The sequence below is a fragment of the Ciconia boyciana genome, chromosome 4, assembly GCF_034638445.1.
Source record: "Ciconia boyciana chromosome 4, ASM3463844v1, whole genome shotgun sequence".
NCBI classification, from domain to species: domain Eukaryota; kingdom Metazoa; phylum Chordata; class Aves; order Ciconiiformes; family Ciconiidae; genus Ciconia; species Ciconia boyciana.
In genome coordinates this window covers 62,510,633-62,530,712 of record NC_132937.1, presented here as the reverse complement: position 1 = coordinate 62,530,712, position 20,080 = coordinate 62,510,633, and the positions used below count along the sequence as shown (strand labels likewise).

The 20,080-nt window shown below is 37.4% G+C and overlaps 1 protein-coding gene across 11 annotated transcripts in view; it reads right to left on the bottom strand.

The window, feature by feature from the left end:
* The window catches only part of AOPEP (aminopeptidase O (putative)), a 209,848-nt gene that overhangs the window by 95,966 nt on the left and 93,802 nt on the right, over positions 1 to 20,080 (bottom strand). For 10 of the 11 annotated variants that reach the window (XM_072859722.1, XM_072859731.1, XM_072859719.1 and 7 more), the window contains exons 10-12: positions 19,922 to 20,029; positions 10,157 to 10,200; positions 1,786 to 1,846 (exon numbers count right to left, since the gene is read on the bottom strand). In XM_072859722.1, coding sequence (XP_072715823.1) covers positions 1,786 to 1,846; positions 10,157 to 10,200; positions 19,922 to 20,029 — 213 coding nt within the window. The remainder of the gene's footprint in view (positions 1 to 1,785; positions 1,847 to 10,156; positions 10,201 to 19,921; positions 20,030 to 20,080) is intronic. The other variant, XM_072859728.1, reaches the window with a different exon arrangement.

Genomic DNA, 20,080 nt, shown 5'->3' with positions numbered 1-20,080 from the left:
TGAGGGAAGAGAGAGACAGAGAGAAGTGGTCAGCATGCTGATTCTCAGAAGCAGCAGAACACTAAATCAGCACCATTCCTGTTGACGTTTTTCTTACAAAACAGCCAAACTATCAGGGAAATCTCTTTGGTCTGTAAAGAAAATTTACAACAATTTACAAGCCTGCTGGACGTGGAAGTATTTTTGCTACATATTTTGCTTACACAACCAATAGATACTTGCAGGGTATAATGAAACCACTCACTATTCATTCTGAACAACTTATGGTACACACTGAGGAAAACAGAGTTCAGTTTTCACGTTAATCAAAACCATTTTCAATTCTTTAGTCTGCTCCTATCTTCCTTATTTGTGATTTCAGAGTTGATTGTGGGACATTGAAGGCACATCTTCAAAGATACATATGTAAGTAAAGTGCCAGAAAACTCTTTCATTTCAGACAGGCAGTTCAGCATCTTACAACTACAGCTGTCCAACATCAGTTTCTCCTCTATACTTGAAGCAGCTGTTCTACAATGTACTGAATTTCCTATCAGAAACAAAACCTTGATCAAAACATAGCATTAAAAACAAGGTCCTTTTTCAAGAATGACTGAACATCAAGATGGATGATGATACTTACTGTCCCTTCCTTTCCTCCCTTCCAATTAAAGCTAATGTTATTTTCAGTAATTCTACAGCAAAAAACAAACTCCACCTTGCTTTTATAGCATCTTCAAATACTAGTCTTTGAACATTTTGATCTCAGGGCAAAACTTCCAAAAGAGCCTTCTACAGCATACAGAGAACAGTGGACATGCAAACGTCTAAAGCTCAACCACACAGTGTTTGGATACAGCTCAGGTTCAGTGACCACTGCTTATCATATTGAGCTCTCCAGCTAGTTTGACAATTCTACCTGCAAACATGCTCACTCCTCAAAGCTTTAGTCATGCTGCCTAAGTACTTCTGCACATACAAATGAGGACTTATCATTCTAACTCTTAGAAGTTTTTTTATAAAATGCTAATGCAAAGTGGAAACAAATGCAAGCACTAGGTAAGATAAATCCCAAGCAATCTAGGGGATGCCAGCTTAGCGGAAATCAGTTAGAAATTGAGCCCCAAGTGTATAATAAAAACATACTTTGTATAAAACTGGGTTTTAGGAAGATTTATAAGATATATCTTTCTTCAGCTAATCCCAGTTTTGGACCAAAATGAATAATCAGAGCGTTCACATAGCACAGACACAATAAAGCATTTTCAGTTCACAGAATTTAAAACATTAATATTAAAAGCTTTTAGTATTAAAAGCAGAAAATAATGCTAAGTCTTGACTGCAACAGAGCTGGAATATCAACAAAATATGTTGCCCGTGCAGCAGATTCTTGAGCTAGTCACAATATTAACAAAATATCAAAGTACAAATAGTTCGACATTTAGTTACTGCTGTCAGTATGGCTTTCAAGTAATTCATATACTGACAACTGTGAACAATGCTCCATACATTTAGTAGAGTCCACCACTATACTGTAAAGCATACTTCCATACAACTACAATATTAAGCAAGAGGATAAGTTTTGTAAGATTTGCCCATGGGCAGGTTTGTTGAGACAATGGTAGAAGTGAAAACCTGCAACCAATAAAAGCTAAACCCATACAAAGATGTGGAAAGCAGTCATCATCAAAACTGTTTATTTAAAACCATACCTGTTACAAGTTCAGCTAGTGATTTAAATAATATATAATGTAATGAGAAATGCAAGACTCCAGAAAGATGTGGGAACTGGTATTTTGTATTTACCTTTGGTATTCCGGAAGTGTCAAGCCAATTCTGGAAGATACTTTCTACAGTTAACCCAGATCTTAAAAAACAAAAAAAAAAATTAGAAGACACACACAAAACCACCGATTTTTCCACATGAACATTAACCCTTTAGAAGCTGAGCAAAATCCTGAATTCCAAGTATTGGCTGTACGGCAGTGGTACTACATTCTTGACTTTTTAATGAATAATACCATCAGAGGTGATATGAGCAAATTCAGCACTGGTGAGGCGGCACCTGTGTTCAGTTTTGGGCCCCTCACTACAATAAGGACAAGTTGCTGGAGCATGTCCAGAGAAGGGCAATGAAGGTGGTGAAGGGTCTAGAGCAGAAGTCTGATGAGGAGCAGCTGAGGGAACTGGGGTTGTTTAGCCTGGAGAAAAGGAGGCTGAGGGGAGACCTTATCGCTCTCTACAACTACCTGAAAGGAGGTTGTAGAGAGGTGGGGGTCGGTCTCTTCTCCCAGGTAACAAGTGACAGGACAAGAGGAAATGGCCTCAAGTTGCGCCAGGGGAGGTTTAGACTGGGTATTGGGAAAAATTTCTTTACTGAAAGGGTGGTCAAGCATTGGAACAGGCTGCCCAGAGAGGTGGCGGAGTCACCATCCCTGGAGGAGTGCAACAAACATGTAGACGTGGCACTTCAGGACATGGTTTAGTAGGCATGGAGGTGTTGGGTTGATGGTTGGACTAGATGTTAGAGGTCTTTTCCAACTTTAATGGTTCTATGATTCTAAATTAAAAACAGATCAGGTTTTGTGTGCTTAAAACTCAAACAATAAATTCAGTGCTTATGAGGATTGACAGAGAAAGTGTAAGATGGTAAACTGCACTTATGAAACATGTGAAGTATGAACAGGTGCTCAGCTTCTTGTTGAGTGGATTTTTGGGATTTTACAGAAAAAAAAAAATCACAGGCAAGTAAATTTGGCCAGAGACATTCAAAACTACTATCTTGTTACACAAGCAGCCTAAATGTAAAGATAAAATACCAAAGAAAATGAAATTAAATACAAACTTCCTTAAACTTTTGGGTTTTAAAAGGCACTGATGGATATTAATCCTCAAAGTTACCAAGTAATATATTTCAGTTTCATCTTTTCTGCACTTTCTTTATGTCCTCATAACACTCACAGTGAAGTCACAGAATAGTCTGGAGCCCCAACAAAAGGAAATAGTTTGTCATGATCAAGCTGTGTGGGACAGAAATAACAACATGCATAAGTATTTGCAAATTCAGAAATTACATTTCCCTTTATACTTTCGTAAGCAACTTCTGTCGCATTTACTTCAACTGTGGTTGAAGTCTTCCCAACGTGCAGGGAAGCCAATTAAAAAAAAAAAGAATCACACTGTCCATGCAGTATGCTAATACTGAAAAAGGAACTTGAGTAAGCCCTCGATGACTGTAAATATTCTGAGAAGCAGAATAGATGTGCATGGTCCTGTGCATGGTAATGCCTTGGCAAGACTCATTCTAATACTTGCAGCTACCTTCATATGTGTAGTGTACACCCATAACCAAGAAAGCATTCATGAAAAGAACAGCCATTTAGAAGCTCTGAAGCAGGAAGGGAAGCAACCCCATATATTTTTTATTTGAATTAGATGACAAAGAAGCCTTTTTTCCCCCCATCCCCTGACAAAGCTGTGCTCAAAATTCTGACCCTAAAGGATGTTTATTTATGGACTGTATCAGTGACTACAAAGGATTTGTAATGAAAACATCTGTCATTTTTACTGAAGGATTTTTAAACACCTTTAAATATTAACTTTTACTATGCTGATGGGAGAGAGATCAATCACTGTTATGCCTGACATGCAAATGGAAAAACTAAGGCTTAGAGAGCTTATGGAGTCTCAAAAGCAGTCAAGCAATATGCTAGTGGATGACCCTGGAACACATTCATAGAGTAAAAATTTCTGTGTGTTTACTGATCATAGTTTTTTTTTTTTTTAACTTGGTTAGTTTTATTTGGAATGACCAAAGATTGAAATTATTGATATTAATATGTGTAACAACAGCACTTTTCCAGACATAGCTTATATCCTGAGTTAGAAATTCTTATCCTTGTTGAATCCAAGCTGAAAAATTTACCCTCCGCCTCCAAGCAGAACTATGTGTTAGCATTCCTTTGAGGCAGAATTAGCAGCTACAACCTCCACTCTACACCATTGTGTTGCGAGATCTGCCATCCCTACTCACACTCAGCAGTATTCTGAAGTAGGTCCATTAAAATGAGCAGGTCTACCTAATAGAATAAAATTCTGCCAATGTGAATTAGGGATGGGAGAATCTGATCAAAATAGTCAGCTGGCTTCTCATTGAGTAATTGTTCAACAGTGTATGCAAAAAATAAGCAATCTGGTTTTAATAAGCTTGTCCAGCATACACAGGAATTTTGTAACAAAGGCAAAAAACAGTCACCAAGTGCCTTAAACATAAGAAAGTCTTGCCTTACAAATGCTGCCCTATGTCATTCAGCTACTAAGATATGCTTGCATACATGGGCTACAGCATCATACTGAAAATCGGAAGAAGCTACAGATTAAAGAAAAAGACCATTCAGATTACAATGACAATAAAGCCATTTATACATGCTTTCATTTCCTATTAATAGTTTTCTTCAGTTTTTGATCAGTCATATGGTTGCAGGCCAAGGACGCTTAATGTGGAAACAGCACTAGTCTATTCACTGCTGGTAATATATTTTGATAGTTCATGCAATTTAGGTCCAAACTTTACTTCAACAGTGTCTTTACAAGTAAGAGGTGACATATCAGCCTGGCTGAGGTGACTTTAAAAGTCCCAGAAGGTAGAGTAATTCCCATGGAGCCAAAGAAATCTTCCCAGTCACTAAATCTGAAATGTCAAAATATCTCTTGTAACATTAGGAGATTGTAGACTGTTACAGACAAAAAAAAAATTCCCTCTGAACATGTGGTTCAAATAATTGCAGCAGTCATGCAGAAGCATTTCTACAAGGGCAGGATTCTGAATTTTCAGGAAATTACCATTCTGCATGTCTGATCACTATGGAAATTGATTTTCTACATATAACTGAACATATATGCCATGCTTGTAATGGGGTAGTGTTCTACATTCAAATTAATTACTAAATATCCAGATTTGGTCAGCTTTTAGTAGTATCTTGTTATTTGTGCAAATTTATTAAATTTAGAGCATTTGACTGCCAGATCCTTCAGGCTATAATTGTCTTTACCTTACTACAGTGCTCTAAGAATTTGTGTCTAGTCTAGTTAGTTAGTTAAGTTAGGTTAAGTTAGCTTAAGTTAGTTAAGTTAGCTTAAGTTAGCTTAAGTTAGTTAAGTTAGTTAGCTGAGTCCCTTCCACAGGGAACAGAGAGAAAGAGTAGTATCTCCAAACAGTCAGTCAATTCACCTTCCTCGGGATAAGATGATGTTTTTTCTTGAGTTCTTATTTTTGTCTGGTTACTACAGAGAGCACATACAGGACTAGCTTAAAACTGGTCCCCAAATTTTATATAGTCAAAGGTAGATAGGTGGATTGTACCATTTATTCTGTCTCAAGCAGCATAATCAGAATAACATTTTTTTATTTGTTACTGCATGAATCAAAACCAATACAGCTTAGTGTTACAATGCTGAAATAGAGCGAGCAGCTAGGGACACCCCCCCCCTGAAACTAAGCTTAATTTAAAGTGTGAGATTTCCTCAGAAAAAATAAAACTATACAAAATAATAACACTACATTTGCTATGTAGTGCCTTTGCTTAATATACTCTCCATTTCCTTTAAAGCCAACAACAGCTCATTTCAAAACACTGGCTTTGAAATGAGCTTATGACACTGAGGGGAATTGCACTGTTCTGACACCACGCTAATCCAGGCAGAAACACCACTAGTAAGTTGCTCAGCCTCTCCTGAAACTTTGTCATTTTTCTCAAGGGCAAAGACAACACTACTGCTATTTCTCTGCCTGCAGCACCCTGTTTCAGCTAAACACCTGTCATATTACCATATGCAGTGTTCTTTGTTTGTACTTTCACACACCTTTTTTTTTTTTTCCAACTTAGGACATTCTTGTTGGCACCCATCAAAAAAAGCAACTTGTTTTAGCATTTTAGAGGCATTCACTATTTTTTTTCCAAGTATATTAGTAATATGCAGACTATTGCAAAGATCTATTCTGAATGTGTTGAGAGTCAATACTGAAGAACTGTGAAGTCCTTGGAAAGGTTTCCACTAATTTGTTGGGCTGCGGATCAAGCCCAAAAAATAGATCACGAACAGACTGCTATTTCAAAACAAATGTCCTAGAGAAAGGACACAGGGCCTGATATTTATAGAGGCTGCAGTTTAGTAAAGCATCCATATTCAGAAAGGGCACTCACCACCTGCTTATGTTGCAGTTAAGCATCTGTAAGGACTTAGAGCTGGTGTGCGTGTGATTTCCTGAATGGCCTTCTGGTTAAGGTACTGTATTGGACTGTGCGATCTGGGTTCAACTGATTAGCTTTATTAACAGAGCTCTTACAAGGCTGGGCAGGTTCTTCAATTGCTTTGTACTACAGTTCTCTACTGTAAAATGAGAATTCTAGTACATCCATTTTCTCATCCTTTGTCTATGTTTAGATGAGAAGCGGATAAGCCTAGGAATGATCCCCTAACATGCATATATACTGTTCATGGCCAGATTCAATGCTTAAGAGCAAGCTCTGTAAAATACTAACATTAATAATAATTTGAAAATTAGCATTATAAAAGATGTCTATATATCAAGCTTTCATTGCACAAGGCCCAAAGGCACTCTGCAAACTATAACATAAATCCACCTAATTCCTCAGTCAAGGAGGAGAAACCACTTTTAGAATAAGATGTTGCAGCAAATAAACAGTGCACATGAAAATGTGCAACTTTTTTTGTAAAGGAAGATAAAAAGTCTGCCATATTCAACTGAATATACTTCAACAAGCATATCTGCTTCATCTGGATATATAGATTCATACACATCAACCATTTTCAAAGTGAGCCATTCCAGCTAAATATGGAGACATAGTTAGAGCAAATCAAAGACGAGTGACTGATTAGTGAGTCTCTCACCTAGCCATAGCTTTCTGCAGGTAAGATTTCCTTTGGTTTTTGTCCAGCATCTACATTTTGGCTTACCAAAAAAATGGGGGAATCAAAAACACTGGAAAGAATAATTCCCAATGATTTGCTTTGGGAGTTGGGTGCCTACCAGCTGTTTGTCTCCATCAAAATCACCACATTCATTACAATGTGAGTAATGAAGAGAAGTATGAAAGAAAGAGACATATACCTGTATAGCTGAGTAGTTTGAAATTACAGCATTATTTTAACACTGATTTAGTACTTGATTGACAATTTATGAAGACATCCAAGGAATGTGGTTAGTAAGCCTGAGTTATTAACAGTACAAATAGCAGAGCTGTAACACAAACCTTCCTTTGTCTATCGTGTATTATTAAAACCATAGCTTTATTAGTACACTTATTTTATTGAACTAAATGAAATAAAAAATACCACCAGAAAAAACCCAAAGAACAGAACTGACCTGCAGTTGTGAAGAGCACAAGCAGCTGAAACTCTGATATTATCGGAGGCTGGTGAAACTCACCCTCTGTTACAGGGCCTTAAAAACATTGAGTCTTTGCACGGCTCACATGCTGGGCAGATGTGGAGAGGATCAATTTACAGCAAAGACTATGGGTGTAAGCCTTGGACAGAACAGAGCCACTGGGAGTTTTATCAAATCTGGTGCACCGTGATATACAGACACGTAAGAGGGGTTTTTGTTGTTGTTTGGTTTAGTTTGTTTTTTTTTAATGTAGTGAAGTTTCAAACGATATATGAGGAGATAAGATGCCTCAGTTACAGGTGGGACGTATTGTAGATTTTCTACAGAAAGGCCAAGATAATGTGAGGCTATAGCCAGTGCATGTTATATTTTAAACAGCTTTGAAAACAGAGAAGGATAATGGTAGATATTTGTTTGTCCTTCTTGCCATTAGCCCTTCACACAGAGAAATAATCTGCCTTAGGGGAAAGTTAGGAAATTCTAAAGGACCAGAAGGTACTGCTAGGCCTGTCTGATGTCAGTATTCACCCGCAGTCCAGAAACAGGAGGATCCTGCCTTGGAGAATGGATTCCTACCGCTAACATGCCATTAAAATTGAGTCAGAGCAGGAAGTGAAGTAGCCCTATAAAATAGGCATATAATCCTCCTCTGAATACAGAAGGCAGCAAAATCAGTGACTGCCACTTAAGAATTTACATCTGTATCTTGGAACTGCTCATCGCTGGGAATGTACTAAAAAATCTCCTGTAACTAAAAACTAGAGGAATGAAGTACTGGAAGAGTGAGAATCTTTTAGATATAGTCTGCTGCATCCAATAGCAGAAAGCTAATGTTGCGTTACACCAACTTAATAATTACAGAAAATTTCCACACTATTATATGATTGCTTTCTGCCCATGTTAATGCCATTCTCATTACGAAAGTCACCCATAAGCCAAATTCTACTCCTAGCTACCCTAGTTTGCCTCTGTTGCCACAGCTGAGGGCAGGATTTGGCTTGATTCCCTACTACTACTTTCTCTTTTCTTTTTTTTTTTTTTTTTTTTTTTATAATTAAGTCCAGCCTCCATTACAAACTTGAGTATATTACAGTGCTTAATATTTTTAAGTAACAAGCATTTAGTTTTAACATTAAAATTTTACTTGGTAGAATTGCACAAGTCTGGGAGGTCTTGTGTGCTACAAAGAATTTTGTTGCTCTAATCTTGAAATGCATTTCATTCCTACGACTAAAACTTTGTGCAAAAAAACACTCATCAGCAGATGATTTCTAAAAATATTTCATTTTCATCTTTCGTCCCTTTACTTTTACCTCAGGCTAGTATTTGTGTACTAGCAACAGAATACATTCAAGAGTGAAGAAACATCTTTGTAGCAGATAAGAAATAAAGGCCTTGTGTATATCCAGATCTTCTATTATTCTTGGCATTGCTGTTCATAACTGCACCCAAGGTAATTTTGGCAGTAGGTAAGTTCAGATATGCTATACGTCTGGTTGTAAAATGAATTATTGTAGATCTGAAATTTTTTCTATACGTTCTGGAGTATGATGAAACGCAAATGGAGACATACTTCTTTTGCAATAGTCTCACTGAAAGTTTAAATATTTTGGCATGTTTCTAGGCTGAAAATTGGATGCTTATTGTAATAATATTTTGTACTAGCTTTGGACTTCAGAGAAACACAAGTGAAAAAAGGAAGGAAAACAGAGATTTTATTAACAAATCCATGTATAATCATGCCAGTAAATAATTCACTTTCCCATATATTCCATTTAATATTCCTGATTATATTTGGGCTGGAAACCCATATCCAAACAAAATATCATCCTACAGTTCATTTCTGGAAATGTAATGCCACCCAAACTAAACTCATGATGCCACAAAATACATTATCTCAATGATAACTAGCTTCTCTGTCCCTCACCTGCTCAGAAGAGAAGTGTTTCACTAAAAAATGCAATACATTTGACTTCTATGAATATCTTCTCTCCTTTTTATTCCAAACTGCTCACCCAGATTTATGAAGACTTTTGGAATCCTGCTCCCCAAAATGGCATTTTTCAAGTGAATACATTATTTTTAAAAACTATAATACGTAAAGCTCCACTACAAAAGGATCTGTATTTGTAGCACAGTCTGTAGTAGCACAGAACAAACCAACTGATAAGCAGGGATGGATTTAAAGCTCTGCTAAAGACTAGCTGTATCATCTTTGGCCAGCCACAGTCACATACAGCAGGATTTTGAAGGACATGTCAGGCAATTAACGCTGGATTTCTGTTAGTGTTTTCCATCCTTCCCCGTTTGGCACGCTGTGTGACAGGGAGGGGATGGTACCAGACTACTGCTTGAGGAAAATCCATCTTCTCTGGTTTCCCAGCTCCACAGCAAAGCTCTGGCCTCCTTGCTCTAGGGTGCCATGTGCCAAAAGCAGCTGGCAGGAGGATCACAGATTAATTTGAGGAGGCAGCTGTGCCTGGTGCTTCAGATTGCATAGTGAACACAGGACCTCACTGGTGCCATAACATGCAAGTTAAAGGCACTGCTTGCGGGGAGCATGGGATAGCAACAACACAGCAAGTCTCATATTTTTTGTGTATATATGTCTGAGAATTTTCAGAGAAAGATACACACACACACACAGTTTAAAAAAAAAAGCATAACAATACTAAAAGAAATCCTACTATTTCTGGCTAGCACAGCTGATATTTAAATCTGATTTCTACTTTCTTCTTTGACTTTTCTAGCCTGGTTCTCACTTACTCTTTTTGTTCAGGGATGTCTTCCAACAGCATGCAAAGAAAATCCTGGAAAATGAACAAAGCACCGCAATTAGTGTGTTTATGAAGACATAACTCTGTGTCTGCATTGCTAGTGAGCAATGGATTTATAAAGACTGCAGATAACAGAATGATAAGAAAGAAATGCATATATCCACTATGGTGATATACTGCTCAGTTATTTATACAACATACATTATGTTTGTCAGTTTTCCAACCCACTCAAGCAAAAAGTGTCAATATTGAAAGAAAATGGGCTTGAAAAGCCTGCTGACTATTTTAACACAATCCCACATTCCCACTTTTATTTAATCTATAATACACACACACAAACTATATTTAAAACTGTTAAAGGCTGCAGATTCACATACTCAAAGGCTAAGAAACAGCGGAATTAAGGGTGTTTACGTTCTCTCCACTATGCTTATGTTATCACACTGTCTTTGATTATATAACCACATAAGGCTTTTTTTTCCTTAATGCACATACCTGATTGGAAGATCACACCTACTCCTCATTCCGTGACAAAATTCACAATGCTGCTACCAACCACACAAACTAAGGAGTAAATTCTTCAAAGAAAAGGTAGCTAGAATTTCTTTCATGGATTTACAAAGAAGGTGCAATGCCACTGGAACAGCATTACTATCATCCTCACTTCTAACAGTATGATAAGCCCTCTTTAGAAAGTCACACCTGACATCACACAAAGGTTCTCTGGTACCCCACACTATACTTGGCCTAATTTTAATGGCGATCACTTTGACACAATGCACTCATCTGAACAATCTCATTAGAAGAGGATTTATTAATATGAATTATTCATTTATACGCCATTTCATTATTCATTTATGTGCCTTTCATAGCCTATGAAACTACAAGTTTCATAGGCTAATGATGTTCCTCACTGCAATATATGAGTGCAGGCTGATTTCTGATTGCAAGTACTTGCTCTCTAAGGTCTTGAAGAATGTTTCCTAAAAGGCAGAAAACTTTTATTTAGGGACTCTGCCACGGCATTCAACAAAAGATGCTGTTTCTCTGTCTGATTATGGCATTGTTAGGGAATCAAAGAAAGAGTGATTGCACAATTGAAACTACTGGTAACACAATTAAGCCTTCCTCCTTCAGATTACAAGTGAGATTCAGGCTATGTTGCAGTGGGTGCAAAATTTGTTTATGACAAAAGGTAAATTACATAGCACCGGGCTCAGTGTTGCTGTGGCAAGAATGCCATCATTAACTGTGCCAGGAGTTGTTCTGTCCTAACTACGGTGTATTGCTGACATGATGATAAAGTGTGAAATCCCCTTATTTCATACTACTACTTGCAGTTGTGTACCATTAGTCTGTATGTAAACAGAGAACTACTGTCTCCTTCCACTTGTGGAAACTTTGCTGGAGGTACAGAGTAAGCTTACACAGAAATAAAGCATACGAAAAGATCATCATGAGAGTTGTTTCAAAAGTGTGTAAAAAGTAACACTGAAGTGGTCATCCTTGACACTATTTGCACCGTCTCTGTATACATTAATGCAGCTAGATTCCCTGATTGGATTGCATCAACTTTTTATAATCAGTCCCACAGGATACTTGAAGATACCTCTGGTATTAGAAGTGTTTTTATATTCTGTATATTATACCATGAGATTAAACATCTCCTTTGTGATTAAAGCTGTCTTCATTTTTCCAAATATCTATTAAGAATAAGGCAGTAACCATCATTCTACACACTTTCTTAAAATTAGGATTAATTTATTCTATTTTATTTTAGCTGCTTCTATTTTGATGCTCCAAAACAGAGTAGAAAAACAAATTACCACTTACCTCATATTTGCATGGCTTTTAACATTTGCCTGTTATCAAGTCTGCATGACACATCCCATTATAGGTCTGACTTTTCGGTTGCTTATAATTTTGTCAAACTTTAACCATCTGGAGTGAAATTTTATCCTCAGGCTATTTTTTTCTTCCTCGCCAGATTAAATGGTTCAGAAGTGCCCAAGAGAAAAGTTAGGGAATAATGTGGGGTTTTTTAAGCTTTGATGCCATTTCTTTAAGAGATTCTAGTGATCTTACACTTGGAAGCAAAGACTTGTGGATGACTAGAGTAATCACAAATAAATGCTGAGTCAGATCATAAACAAACTATAGTTTAGTTTTTCTCTTTGTTGCAAGTAATTCAGTGAAGCCAGGAAAAAAAAAAAAAAGAGTTAGAAATCACACGCCACCACAGTGCTGCATTATTAACAAACTGGCTTATATTAATATTATTAAATAAACTCACTTCCCTACATACTCCTGTTGTTCTTCCCTGGCTGGAAACCCAGAGGCTAGAAAGCAACTTTTCCCTATATACAGAAACTGTTATTCTGCAGTTTGTGGAATTTTATTGACATTTGGCCAAACTGAAGAAGCCTTTGGAAAATGAGTTCACATGTTTGCTAAGGATTTGCTAGACCCTCATAACTAAATTCCCTAAAGACTCTTGTCTGCTCTCACCATAGTCCAGACTGAAGCCAAAAATTTTAATCACAACTGCAACTTTGGGCTGCTGCTGAGCAAATCAAATCTGGATACAGACTGTGAACTGAGATCAAGGAGAAGTTTTCTTTGCACTGTTAATGCATGTAGCATGTCTGAGTCAAAGGCAAAGAAGAATGGGGAACCAAAGACAGAGAATTAGGTTGAGAGAAGTAATTTTGAGAACCTTAGGAATGAAGGCTACTTGAAGCAATAACTAGACAGATCTGGGGTTAGAAGACCTTTTATTGCATGACTAAATATGGTATATTATGACTCCAATTCTTTTCTTCAGCAATGACCAGCATGTTTCTACTCTTGAACTGTTTTGGGGCACCAGACAGGTACCTCTCTCTGATCACACATGTTGATATTAAATAAATTACACTGAATATTAAAAGACAAATTATATCCTCTTTATGAAAAACTCAAATCTAGATATTTCAAGTACTCTACAACCAACAGATACTTTCAGTTAAATTCTCTAACTGAAATACAAATAGGGTGCACAAGAGCAATGGAGATTTTGTGACCAAAAGTGTTACATCTGAAGGGACATTCAGTTGGCAAAAAATAAACTCCAAATGTACTTACATCCAATTCCTTACGGAAATTACCCAGTCAACGTTAAACTATCCTTATCAATTATGCAGTTTGTAAATTACATAACTAAATGGTACACGTTACTTTGTCCCTTTTGGGTGGAAAAATAAATAATGAGCACCCTTGCTAGGATCCTCTTTATTTTGAGTTCCCTCCCCATTCATCTTCCTGGCTTTTATTTAACAAAATCAGCAAAATGTTGAAATCCTTCTCTTGGCGTTTTGGTAACAAGCCCAGAATGCCCCTCCAAAGACGACAACTTCCTACCAAGGGTAGGCAAGACTGCCCAGCTATATGCTCTATTATCAGGCAACAATCATTAGCCAGACAGCTTAACAGTTTAAGCCCCAGGCAACGGAGCCACTGACTAGCTCCAGTCAAAAGCAGAATTTGTTGCCCATTTACCCCATGCCAATGAACTGCATTCAGATCACTAGCAATTCCCTAAAGAAAAATGCCTGACTATTGTGGTAAACAAGAAAACATAGCACATATGAGGATCTGACAAGGATTTCTGGTAAATCTTCTTGTGGATATTTAAGGTGACATCAGCCTCCTGGACGGCCATTCCCCGGCATTTCTCTGACAGGGGTTATTGGCCCTGTGTAGCACAGCAGCAGAAGGCAACCTGTATCCCTGCCTGAGCTGCCCAAATTCACAGTCCAGTGCTTTCACACAAACCAATCTTAGTAAACTGACCATACTAACAAGACTGAATTTGTCCTCTTAGGTATACTGTGAATAACTAAGGGAAGCAAGTCTTAAATCACCCCAGCTATATTTGTAAAAGGGTTTCTGTCAGGGTCCCAGGTCTTTCACAAAAACCATCTTCCTACACGTCAAAACACCTCCGAGCAGATAAGTCCATTCAGGGACCAGATAAGTTGGAAAAAGTATGTTGACTGTCACTTAATTCACTGAACAAAGCGTTGGCATTCCTCCTTACTTTATTGACGGGAAGATTCAAACCAGACCCGCAGGGAAGTGAAGGCATGCAGCTTGAACACACCTTCTCCTTATACTTTGACACCAGAGCCTATGTTGTCTCAAATTCACTTGAAATGTTTCAATTTCTTTAGAAGTTACACAAATTCTCACTGCCCACTAAAAATACTAAATATACCACCACCTAAAAATTTGAATTAAACACAGATTCCTTCTGTTTTACATGTATAAACATGTAAGAACACACATATATACCTAAGGAAAAGATGAGGAACTAGATCTATTATGTATCAATGGTTCTACATAGAGCCCTCAATCATTCTTTGGACTTCTGTTTAAGACTATCCAGCAGAAAATCATATGTAAGGTGCATCTGACTGATTATTTAAAATACATCTCACTAAATCAAACAAATGGTGGAGGTGTGATTCAGCACTAATAAAAGGCACATGCTTTGGGAGTGCTCCCTTGTCAGTTTGCCCTCATCAGAATTAAAGAATTTATCTTTTTTCCTATCAAATGATATTGCATAAGAAGCTACCATGTAATTTTAAACTTGAAAGATGCTAAATGGAACCTAGGCAAATACAAAAACTTTAGGTCAGCAGAGGAGTGAGACACTACTGTAACAGAAGTGGAAATGCAAAAAGATACTCCACAGCTAAAGACTGAAGCTCAAGACTTAGTAAGTTCAGCAGCTATGGGAAGGATTCGTGAAATCTATCAGAAAGGTCCAAGACATTTTCAGATATATGGGTCACTTCCCTGATAGGAGACAATTATATGTGTAAAACTAACTGCTTCTTTTAAGATCTTTATAGTTGAGATAAATGATGCCAAAAGATACTTGTTTTTTTAATACAACTGTACTGTTGGACATTGAAATGTGTGACACATTAACTGACTTTTTAATCACTCATCTGTATTTTACATGATTATAAAACAACTGGGCTCCTCTTAGCTTCACTACTCTCTGCTTTCTTCTCCAGTTCTATTTCTAGCCTTACTTCATTCTGATCTCTCTGTCCTTTAAAATACACATTTTATCTTACATGATTATGAAAAAAGTGTTATCAGAAAAAAGAAATAGAAAGTTTTCTCATAAAAAAAATTCTTGCCTTATATGACATTAATGACTTTTACTAACCTAGTCTTACTTATACTTCAAGCACAGTATTTCATATGTTCATTCTTTCAAGACACTTGTACTGAAATAGAGATATGGCCTAAAGCTAGTCAGATTTTTATATAGGAACACAATGGGTTGTCAAAATGTTTACTGTAATTAACTGATCCATACATTAATCAATTGTCACATACAGAAGCGTTTTAAATACAGTTAATCTCAGGTTAAAATGTCTGACCTAGTGAAGCAGTCTTTTTTATTGCCTTACACTTGTTAGAACTTAAACAGTTGAACAGAAAGAAAAGCATACTGCATGGTAAATAAAGTGCCTATGAACAACGAACAGAGAACAAAATACCAAGCAGCTGCTTCATATGAGAGCAACACCTATTCTACATAAATGAGGCAAAGGTCTTTGGAAAAGAAAATAATAAAAGGACAGTGATCATGTAGTAATTAAAGGTTGTCTCATAATGCATACATATAAGGAAACTGAATGAAGGCTGCATGGTGCATAGCTAACAAAAAAGCAGGAAAATGTTCATTTCTGCTAGAATTGGAACAGGAAACTTACTCAATCTGAGTAAAACTGACCCATCTATTTCTGTTTTCCAAGCACATGAGAGTGTAGAAAGCAAAGATCCCTGTCCTAGAGGCTGCTGTGGATGGGACAGTGCCAGTGTCCACACCATACCCCACTGATGTCAACAGTTGTTCACTCAAGCTCACAAGTCAGTAAGCATGGAAGAGCTGGGGCCAAACTGCAGAGACAAATTTTTAGTTAAACTTTTATCTAAAAATAAGATCCTAGAGGTTGAAACATCAAAATACATGCACACTGCATGCTTAGACTTCCAATTCTAGTTACAAGAGTTCTACAAGCTAATAGTTGAATGGTGATTTGTGTGTGCAGATACCAATTTTATAAAATTATGATAATGGTATGTGCCTATGCAAATCGGTGTGCAGGAACATGTTGATATAGGTGCATACACAGTGGGCTTGGATCCATACATCTGCCTTTTTAAAAAACTTTTATCAATAGCATAAAATAGGATTTTTTTGAAGTGCTGCCTCCTTAACTGTCATTTCACTATGGCAAATTGTAACTCTCTCAGATGGATGAACACTACAGACCTTGGGTTACTATTACAGCAGACAGAACTACATGAAACTTAAAAGTCTGCAAACAATTCAATTCCCAAGGTGTTCTTATTTCAATATCAAACTGAAGAACAGCTTTAACTGTGTTATGAATATCACCAACTTGCACTCCTTTCTATTTATTTATAGTCAGCAACACTCCATTCATTATTTTAAAAGTTAATTCAAAGCAGTTACTAAGTGAATTCTCTCACAGAAAGAAAAATGGAAGATTTTTTTTTTTAAATCCTTCTCAAAGATTCCAGACTTGCTTTACTTGTCTGTTGCTAACTCAACTAAAATAAACAAAAACTACTATTAAAAACATACTGAGCATGCAATCAAAATGAAGGAAAAAGGCAAACTGATTAATGTTTCACATCTGAAGTCATTTCCTTGCACCTGCAGCTCCCATCGAGGAAAAATACTACAAACACCACTGAAAACAAGACTGGTATTCAGAACATGGGCAATTATTTCCACTGTTTTTACTTTCCCTCATCCCCACAACTCCTAAAGCTGGGAACTTTTACAATTATTTTGGACAAGCTGAAAGTACAACACTATGATATTTAAACTTACCGTTTGCACCTCTATTTATTTTAAATCTTTTATTAATTTAAACACTGACAGCATATTTTTTCAAGAAGGAACTTGAACAATAAACTTTGTACTAACTTGACTTCATTGCTTCTGCATTTGCAATTCCTGCTGTGATTGCTTATTTGCCTATACCAGACATGAACATAAATACAACCGTTAAGATTTTTACAAAGAAAATAAATGCATTTACAATTGGATATAGCCCTATCCCCTTTTCATTTTTAACATAGTGACAAAACAACAGGATGATGTTAAAATTCTCTTCCCAGCAACTTCAATGGGAGCTGGATTTAGGCTGCTGTGAAAGAGGGTAAAACTGCAAAAAGCACACAGTAGAAGTTACATAGTACACAGCTCTTTCTCCACCAAATGAAGTATCTTGAAATGAGGGAAAGTATCTTTTTTTGACCTACATTAAGCACGTAGCTATGGACATATTGTACATATTCAGATAAAAAGTGGCCTAAGAAACCAGAAATAAAAGCATCGCTTACTCTTGCCTGAATAACTAAAAACACTGAACAATTTTTTATCCAATAACCAAAATGGTTGCTTTTGAGTGCAGAAACAACATACCTTATTTCATCTCATGAGACTGGAGTTAGATAAGCTACAAACTGACATTTCATAGCAGAGTGCTGGACAAGAGGAGAAGTCTCTAGTACATGGGTAGTTCAATTACAATGCAATCATGACTAATAGTATAATGTGCTAAGAATTTTGCAGCATTTAAACAGTCTACTGACACAACTAATCTTACATCAACCAGGAGCAACAAGCTAACTTTTCCTCAACAAAATGAGAGCACCTTTCTTACCACCAGTTTAAAACACTGGGCTGCTTCATGTTTTTAGCAGTTTCATGATTGCTGTAATTTTTGAAAGTTTCCAGCTGTGTAATAGTGAAGCATCATATTTATGATTTTGGACACCATAATGTAGACAAGGCTCATATAGTCACTGGCATTTTTCACACTATGCCAAATGTAACTGCTCAGGGTTCTCAGTAACATGGTACAGTAAACAGCTGCAGCAGTGGAAACATTAACTCCCTTGACACCCCAAACATTCCTCCACAGGACAGAGCTGCTGTGCCTGACTTCTGGGTGACTTCACGTACGAAAGAATCCATAGGTCTGTGAGCTATTTGTAAGATATATGGGCATGCATCTCACCCTGTAAGAGTGACATTCAAAACAGCAAGCACATGAGCAAAGAATCACTGTGGCTGGAAGGAACAGGAAAGTGTTAGACCCCAAAATCAGAGGCCCTTACTCTATGTTGCAAGGAGACATTTATTACCATCCTGAACCCCCTCAAAGATTTCAACCATAACTCCAGAAAAGACGGACTTCAGCAAAAAAAAAAGTTTCAGAAATTCACTCATACCTCATCTCTTCTCTCTTCCCCTGCCCCTCACTCTCATCACACTGCTCTTCTAGTGATGCCAGCTATTTGTCATGTTGGCCTTTTGTGCCATCCTGGTTTTAATCATGATGAGTTCAGTGACCTGGTTCACAGACACCCCCATGAATGGCTGTCTTCACACCATTACAGAAGCAACAAGCTACAGTGCCATGGCGCAAGCTGGGTTCATCACCAATGACAGGATTTCCTAGAACTTTGGGTTCAGAGAGCTATGTAATTTCCTTCTCAAAACAAAACACTGGAGGACAAGACAGTCCCCCTTTTAATGCTACAGCCAGTGGTTACAGGACTCTTTCAGAAAGACCTAGAAGGAGGTAAATTTCTATTTATAACCCCCGGTTGGTTCTCTGTGTAACAGATGGTACAATATACTGTGGTGTGACTCGTTCAATCTTTCCTTTTGAGGCTGTTCTACTTTGCATGGAATAATTATACACCATTTACGCCAGCAAGAGAACAAGCTAAGTCTGTAGTTCAAGTGGTTAATATATGCAGTTGGTCTTAGGGAGGGCAGATTCCGATTCCTAATTCAACATTGTTTTTTTTTACAACCAAGCCTTCACCAATCCACGAAGAAATCCTCTTCTGTGAGAAAAACTGCTCTTAAGAATGGGCTGCCATTGTATAGTATCACTGTCAGAGAAAGTCTACTGAAAGAAAGAAGCAGCACATCTTAAACATCCCTTTTAGAGTAATACTTCAGTAACAGAATGTTTTAGAAAGCACGGGAGTATGGACCGTGATGAGGAAACCTATACAGAGGCTGTGACAACACTGTAATACATGTGGGTGCAATGTCACAGAGTGATGGGGACATCACTCTGACTTGGTGAGAAAGAGACCGTCCTCATTAGAAAGACTTGTGAAATTGTAAGCACTGAATGAAGCAGCATGCAGAGAGGCAGGAAATAAAGTCAGAAATGTAATGTGCACGCACTGTTACGATTTATGGAAGTTTTCAGTTACATTCCTACTCTGTGTTTCTTCTCTATCAGAAACAGAGAGGTATCAGGGAAAAGACTGACTGATCACAACCAAAACCCATGAGCTAAAAAGACTACAGGAGACAATTCCAGTACGGTAAATGACCCTATCTTTGAGAACATCAGGACCTATGAACATTGGCCTTTCAAAGTATCAAGGTTAAAAAAAAAATCACCCATTGTTTACATTATTAGATACTAGCAGGGTGTCTGATTTATGTATCGCCCTGAAAAAAATGTTCTGCTCTCTAGCAGGTGGGAATTTCACCAATATTGCCAGGTTACAATTGCCCCTCTCTTTTCACCATAACCAGAAGTGGTGATTTAGATAGTCAAACCAAAAGTTTAGGTCATTTGTTTTTTCAGAAAGTGAAGAACAACCCCAAGCATAGTACCTGAGAAAGGACAAGCTGCCCATGGAACTTATGGACAAATTTTCGTAAACATGCAAGGTATGAAGCCTCTCCTATTGTCCTTGCCAGAGACCGCAAAAGGAAATAACCCTGCAAGAAATTAAGCCAGAAACAAATAGGATGCTATGAATTCACTGATGG